Genomic DNA, 8220 nt, shown 5'->3' on the forward strand with positions numbered 1-8220 from the left:
TTCCATCCCTACATGGTCCCCAGCCCTATATAGTCCGCATTTCTATATGGTCCCCAGCCCTATATGGTCCCCAGCCCCATACGGTCCCCAGCCCCATATGGGCCCATAGTCCCCGTGCCCATATAGCCCATAGTTTCCATCCCTACATGGTCCCCAGCCCTATATAGTCCGCATTTCTATATGGTCCCCAGCCCTATATGGTCCCCAGCCCTATATGGTCCCCAGCCCCATACAGTCCCCATCTCTATATGGTCCCCAGCCCCATATGATCTCCACCCATGTATGGTCCCCACCTCTATATGATCCCCATCCCCATATGGCCCCGTGTCCCTATACGACCCTGTGTCCCTATACGACCCCGTGTCCCTATACAGCCCCGTGTCCCCATACGGCCCCGTGTGCCCATACGGCCCCCATCCCTATATGGCCCCCACCCCTATACAGCTCCCATCCCCATACAGCCCCCCCCGTCCCTATATGGCCCCGTGTCCCCATACGGCCCCCGTCCCTATATGGCCCCATGCCCCCATATGGCCCCGTGTCCCCATACGGCCCCGTGTCCCCATACAGCCCCCCATCCCCATACAGCCCCATGTCCCCATACGGCCCCCGTCCCTATATGGCCCCGTGTCCCCATACGGCCCTGTGTCCCCATATGGCCCCATGTCCCCATACAGCCCCATGTCCCCATATGGCCCCATGTCCCTGTATGGCCCCATGTCCCCATACGGCCCCACGTGCCCCCATACGTCCCCATGTCCCCATACGGCCCCGTGTCCCCATACGGCCCCATGTCCCCATACGGCCCCACGTGCCCCCATACGTCCCCATGTCCCCATACGTCCCCATGTCCCCATACGGCCCCATGCCCCCATACAGCCCCCATCCCCATACGGCCCCATGCCCCCATATGGCCCCATGTCCCCATACGTCCCCATGCCCCCATACAGCCCCGTGTCCCCATACGGCCCCGTGTCCCCATACGTCCCCATGCCCCCATACAGCCCCCATCCCCATACAGCCCCGTGTCCCCATACGGCCCCGTGTCCCCATACGACCCCATGCCCCCATACAGCCCCCATCCCCATACGGCCCCGTGTCCCCATACGTCCCCATGCCCCCATACAGCCCCCATCCCCATATGTCCCCATGTCCCCATACGACCCCGTGTCCCCATATGGCCCCATGTCCCCATACGTCCCCATGCCCCCATACAGCCCCCATCCCCATACGACCCCATGTCCCCATACGTCCCCATGTCCCCATACAGCCCCGTGTCCCCATACGGCCCCATGTCCCCATACGTCCCCATGCCCCCATACAGCCCCCATCCCCATACAGCCCCGTGTCCCCATACGGCCCCGTGTCCCCATACGTCCCCATGCCCCCATACAGCCCCCATCCCCATATGTCCCCATGTCCCCATACGGCCCCATGTCCCCATACGACCCCATGTCCCCATACGTCCCCATGCCCCCATACAGCCCCCATCCCCATATGTCCCCATGTCCCCATACGACCCCATGTCCCCATATGGCCCCGTGTCCCCATACGGCCCCGTGTCCCCATACGGCCCCACGTGCCCCCCTCGCCCCCCCCCCAGAACCAGAAGCCTACCTCGGAGGAGATCCTGCTGATCGCGGAGCAGCTGCACATGGAGAAGGAGGTGATCCGCGTCTGGTTCTGCAACCGCCGCCAGAAGGAGAAACGCATCAACCCCTGCGGCACCGGCACCGGCACCGGCACCGGCACCGCGCCCCCCCCCGGGCTGCCCCCCCCCGGGAAACCCCCCGCCTACAGCCCCCATATGGTGCGTGGGGGAGATGGGGAGGGGCAAGGGGTGGGGGGTGGGGTGGGAGGGGGGCTGGGTGCTAGAGGGAACCTGCCCGTATGGCCCCGTATGGCCCCGTATGGCCCCGTATGGACCCCAGTGTCTGTCCCCATATGGCCCCATATGGCCCTGTATGGACCCCAGTGTCTGTCCCCATATGGCCCCATATGGCCCTGTATGGACCCCAGTGTCTGTCCCCGTATGGACCCATATGGCCCTGTATGGACCCCAGTGTCTGTCCCCATATGGCCCCATATGGCCCTATATGGACCCCAGTGTCTGTCCCCATATGGCCCCATATGGCCCTATATGGACCCCAGTGTCTGTCCCCATATGGCCCCATATGGCCCTGTATGGACCCCAGTGTCTGTCCCCGTATGGACCCATATGGACCCCAGTGTCTGTCCCCTATGGTCCCCATCCCTATATGGCCCGTGGTCCCCATCCCTATATGGCCCGTGGTCCCCATCCCTATATGACCCCCGGTCCCCGTCCCTATATGGCCCGTGGTCCCCATCCCTATATGCCCCCCGGTCCCCATCCCTATATGCCCCCTGGTCCCCATCCCTATATGCCCCCCGGTCCCCATCCCTATATGACCCCCAGTCCCCATCCCTATATGCCCCCGGTCCCCATCCCTATATGCCCCCCGGTCCCCATCCCTATATGCCCCCCAGTCCCCGTCCCTATATGCCCCCGGTCCCCATCCCTATATGGCCCGTGGTCCCCATCCCTATATGCCCCCCGTCCCCATCCCTATATGCCCCCCAGTCCCCATCCCTATATGGCCCCCAGTCCCCATCCCTATATGCCCCCCGGTCCCCATCCCTATATGCCCCCGGTCCCCATCCCTATATGCCCCCCAGTCCCCGTCCCTATATGCCCCCGGTCCCCATCCCTATATGCCCCCCAGTCCCCATCCCTATATGCCCCCCAGTCCCCATCCCTATATGCCCCCCGGTCCCCATCCCTATATGACCCCCAGTCCCCATCCCTATATGCCCCCTGGTCCCCATCCCTATATGCCCCCGGTCCCCATCCCTATATGGCCCCCGGTCCCCATCCCTATATGCCCCCCAGTCCCCGTCCCTATATGGCCCGTGGTCCCCATCCCTATATGCCCCCCGGTCCCCATCCCTATATGGCCCCTGGTCCCCATCCCTATATGCCCCCTGGTCCCCATCCCTATATGCCCCCGGTCCCCATCCCTATATGCCCCCCAGTCCCCGTCCCTATATGGCCCGTGGTCCCCATCCCTATATGCCCCCCGGTCCCCGTCCCTATATGCCCCCCGGTCCCCGTCCCTATATGCCCCCTGGTCCCCATCCCTATATGCCCCCGGTCCCCATCCCTATATGCCCCCCGGTCCCCATCCCTATATGCCCCCTGGTCCCCGTCCCTATATGCCCCCTGGTCCCCATCCCTATATGCCCCCTGGTCCCCATCCCTATATGACCCCCAGTCCCCATCCCTATATGCCCCCTGGTCCCCGTCCCTATATGCCCCCCAGTCCCCGTCCCTATATGCCCCCCGGTCCCCATCCCTATATGGCCCCCGGTCCCCATCCCTATATGCCCCCCGGTCCCCATCCCTATATGGCCCCTGGTCCCCATCCCTATATGCCCCCCGGTCCCCATCCCTATATGGCCCCTGGTCCCCATCCCTATATGCCCCCTGGTCCCCGTCCCTATATGCCCCCGGTCCCCATCCCTATATGCCCCCGGTCCCCATCCCTATATGCCCCCCGGTCCCCGTCCCTATATGCCCCCCGGTCCCCGTCCCTATATGCCCCCTGGTCCCCATCCCTATATGCCCCCTGGTCCCCATCCCTATATGCCCCCCGGTCCCCATCCCTATATGCCCCCTGGTCCCCATCCCTATATGCCCCCCGGTCCCCATCCCTATATGCCCCCTGGTCCCCATCCCTATATGCCCCCCGGTCCCCATCCCTATATGCCCCCCAGTCCCCGTCCCTATATGCCCCCCGGTCCCCGTCCCTATATGCCCCCTGGTCCCCATCCCTATATGCCCCCGGTCCCCATCCCTATATGACCCCCAGTCCCCATCCCTATATGCCCCCTGGTCCCCGTCCCTATATGCCCCCCAGTCCCCGTCCCTATATGCCCCCCGGTCCCCATCCCTATATGGCCCCCGGTCCCCATCCCTATATGCCCCCCGGTCCCCATCCCTATATGGCCCCTGGTCCCCATCCCTATATGCCCCCCGGTCCCCATCCCTATATGGCCCCTGGTCCCCATCCCTATATGCCCCCTGGTCCCCGTCCCTATATGCCCCCGGTCCCCATCCCTATATGCCCCCGGTCCCCATCCCTATATGCCCCCCGGTCCCCGTCCCTATATGCCCCCCGGTCCCCGTCCCTATATGCCCCCTGGTCCCCATCCCTATATGCCCCCTGGTCCCCATCCCTATATGCCCCCCGGTCCCCATCCCTATATGCCCCCTGGTCCCCATCCCTATATGCCCCCCGGTCCCCGTCCCTATATGCCCCCGGTCCCCATCCCTATATGCCCCCTGGTCCCCATCCCTATATGCCCCCCGGTCCCCATCCCTATATGGCCCCTGGTCCCCATCCCTATATGCCCCCCGGTCCCCATCCCTATATGCCCCCCGGTCCCCATCCCTATATGGCCCCTGGTCCCCATCCCTATATGCCCCCCAGTCCCCATCCCTATATGCCCCCCGGTCCCCATCCCTATATGGCCCCTGGTCCCCGTCCCTATGTGACCCCCGGTCCCCATCCCTATATGCCCCCGGTCCCCATCCCTATATGCCCCCCGGTCCCCGTCCCTATATGCCCCCCGGTCCCCATCCCTATATGCCCCCTGGTCCCCATCCCTATATGCCCCCCGGTCCCCATCCCTATATGCCCCCTGGTCCCCATCCCTATATGACCCCCAGTCCCCGTCCCTATATGCCCCCTGGTCCCCATCCCTATATGACCCCGGTCCCCATCCCTATATGCCCCCCGGTCCCCATCCCTATATGACCCCCAGTCCCCATCCCTATATGGCCCCCGGTCCCCATCCCTATATGCCCCCCAGTCCCCGTCCCTATATGCCCCCCGGTCCCCCCCCCGCCCCCCCTGACCCCCCCTCTCTCCCCGCAGGTGACCAGCCCCGGCCCCGGCGTCAGCCTCCCGCTCTCCCAGGCCTCCAGCAGTCTGAGCACAACAGGTTTGGCCCTTGTTTACGTAGGACCTACCTTAACGTTTACGTAGGACCTACACAAACACCAGCCAGCATATAGCTGGGGGGGGGGGGCGGGGGGGGAGTTTAAGGCATTGGGGGGGGTGTTTTAAGGGAAGGGGGGGGGCCGATGTTTTTGTAGGACCTACCCAAACCCCGGTGTTTACGTAGGACCTACCCCCCGTTACCAGCACAGCGTGTTTACGTAGGGTCTACACAAACGCTGGCTGGCGTCTGGGGGGGGATGTTTTAAGGGGGGGGTGCTTTAAGGGGGGGGGGGGGGATGTTTTAAGGGGGGGGGGGGGGGCAGTGTTTTTGTAGGACCTACCCAAACCCTACGGTGTTTACGTAGGACCTATATAAACACACCCCCACCCCTACCCCGCAGTGACTACCTTGTCGTCGGCCGCCGGCTCCCTGCCCCCCACCCGGTGCGGGGGTGCCGGGGGGGTTCCCCCCCCCACCCTACCCCCGGCCACGCCACCCCCCACCAACAGCACAACCCCCACCCCCCAGAGCGGCACCCACGGACCCATCGGCCTCGCGGGGCTCAACCCCGGCACCGGGTGAGTTTTTTTGGGTGGGGGTGTGTGTGTAACACGGTGACACCCCCGCACCCCCCAAATTTTGGGGGGGGGGGTCCCTTAATACAGACAGAACCCCCCCCCCACCCCGGTTTGCTTTGCAGAAGCTCGGTGCTTGGGGTGACCGCGGGGTTAAACCCGGCGCTCATGGCCACTAACCCGCTGGCCACCATCCAAGGTGCGTGAGGCGCCTTGCACGCGCGCGTGCCAGACCATCCGCCGCCCGCCCGGATGCCTGAGGGGAGGGGGGGAGTGAGTGTGCGAGGGGTTTGGGGGTGGGGTGGGGGGGGAGCTGGTCTGCGAGGTGGGGGGGGGGGGGGTGCGGGTCGGCGAGTTGAGTTGGCGTGGGTGTGCGAAGAGGCGTGCGTGGGCGTGCAAGGAGCCATGAGTGGGCGTGCAAGGAGCCACGAGGTGGTGTGCGGAGAGGCGGGGGTTGGTGCGCGGAGAGCGCTGAGCGGGAGCGCGAGGGGTGGCGGGCGGAGAGGCGTGCGTGGGTGTGCGAACGAGGCGCGCGTGAGTGTGTAAAGAGGCGTGCGAGGAGCCGTGGGCTGGTGCGCCAAGAGCCCCGTGCGGGCGCGCGAGGGGTCGTGGGCTGGTGTGCAAAGAGGTGTGCGTAGGTGTGTAAGGAGCCGTGCGTGGGTGCGCAAGGAGCCGTGGGCTGGCGTGCACAGAGGTGTGCGCAGGTGTGCAGACGGGCGTGATCTGGTGTGCAAAGAGCTGGTACGTGGGTGTGCCAAGGGCCGCGGGCCGGTCCTCTGAGCTGGTGTGCAAAGAGGCGTGCGCGGGTGTGCATAAGTGTGATGCGGTGTGCAAAGCCCCGTGCACGGGCGTGCGAGGTGCCGTGTGCTTGTGCAAGCGTGCAAGTGTGCAAGTGTGCAGAGGCCGCTGGGCGGGCGGCCCCCCCCCCCCCCCCTTCATCCCCCCCCCCCGGTGCCAGCCCTAACCCCCTGCTCACTAACCGCACGCTCATCGCACGCTTGTTGCACGCTCGTCGCACGCTTGTTGCACGCTCATCGCACGCTCACCACGGGGACGGGGTGCGGTGGGGCGGGGCCACCCCCAGTCTGTGGGGCAGGAGGAGCCACGGGATGGGGGCCCCTATAGGGTGGGGGTCTCTATAGGGTGGGGGTCCCTATAGGGTGGGGGTCTCTATAGGGTGGGGGCCCCATAGGGTGGGGGTCTCTATAGGGTGGGGGTCCCTATAGGGTGGGGGTACATGGGGATGGGGGTGCCTATAGAATGTGGGTCCCTATGGAGGGGGGGTTCCTATACAATGCGGTTCCCTATGGACGGGAGTCCCTATAGGGTGGGGGTCCCTATGGACAGGGTCCCTATAGGATGAGGGTCCCTATAGGATGAGGGTCCCTATGGAGGGGGTCCCTATGGATGGGGGTCCCTATGGACAGGGTCCCTATAGGATGAGGGTCCCTATAGGCTGGGGTCCCTATAGGATGAGGGTCCCTATAGGCCGGCGTCCCTATAGGATGGGGGTCCCTATAGGCTGGGGTCCCTATAGGCTGGGGGTCCCTATGGCCGGGGTCCCTATAGGATGGGGGTCCCTATGGACAGGGGTCCCTATAGGCTGGGGTCCCTATAGGATGGGGGTCCCTATAGGCTGGGGTCCCTATAGGATGGGGGTCCCTATGGACAGGGTCCCTATGGACAGGGTCCCTACGGCCGGGGTCCCTATAGGCTGGGGTCCCTATAGGATGGGGTCCCTATAGGCTGGGGTCCCTATAGGATGGGGGTCCCTATGGACAGGGTCCCTATGGACGGGGTCCCTATAGGCTGGGGTCCCTATGGACGGGGTCCCTATAGGATGGGGTCCCTATGGACGGGGTCCCTATGGACAGGGGTCCCTATAGGATGGGGTCCCTATAGGCTGGGGTCCCTATAGGATGGGGTCCCTATGGCCGGGGTCCCTATAGGCTGGGGTCCCTATAGGCCGGGGTCCCTATGGCCGGGGTCCCTATAGGCCGGGGTCCCTATGGACGGGGTCCCTATGGACAGGGGTCCCTATAGGATGGGGGTCCCTATGGACAGGGTCCCTATAGGCTGGGGTCCCTATGGACAGGGTCCCTATGGCCGGGGTCCCTATAGGCTGGGGTCCCTATAGGCCGGGGTCCCTATGGCCGGGGTCCCTATAGGCCGGGGTCCCTATGGACGGGGTCCCTATGGACAGGGGTCCCTATAGGATGGGGGTCCCTATGGCCGGGGTCCCTACGGCCGGGGTCCCCCCCTGACGCCCCCCCTCTCTCCGCAGCCTTGGCCACTGGTGGAAGCCTTCCCCTCTCCAGCCTTGAGCCGGGGGGGCCGCGGGTGCTGGGGAGCAGCGCGGGGACGCCGAGCACCCCCGCCATGGTCACCCCCCCCCTCTTCCTCAACCAGGGACCCCTCCCGCTTTTGGGGGCCCCCCCGGCCACCGTGGGGTTGGTGCCGGCCGCCGTGGCCGCCCCCATGCCCCCCCCTTCCCCTTCCCCCTCCTGTTCCTCCTGCAGCTCCGCCAGCGGCGACACCCCCACCCCCCCACGGCCCCCCCCGGGGGATGAGTGATGGGTGGGGGGGGGGGGGTGGGGGACACACGACGACCCCCCCCCAC

General features: G+C 65.6%; 1 protein-coding gene across 1 annotated transcript; it reads left to right on the forward strand.

Moving 5' to 3' along the window:
* Nucleotides 1–1484: 1484 nt before the first annotated feature.
* Nucleotides 1485–8220, forward strand: POU2F2 (POU class 2 homeobox 2; the record flags this gene model as incomplete). Its single annotated transcript, XM_054811332.1, has 5 exons — nt 1485–1810; nt 4959–5025; nt 5426–5603; nt 5726–5799; nt 7885–8220. Coding segments are annotated over 5 exons (935 nt in total), but the record flags the coding sequence as incomplete, so codon positions are not given.

The sequence above is a fragment of the Grus americana genome, assembly GCF_028858705.1.
Source record: "Grus americana isolate bGruAme1 chromosome 27 unlocalized genomic scaffold, bGruAme1.mat SUPER_27_unloc_13, whole genome shotgun sequence".
Classification (NCBI taxonomy): Eukaryota; Metazoa; Chordata; class Aves; order Gruiformes; family Gruidae; genus Grus; species Grus americana.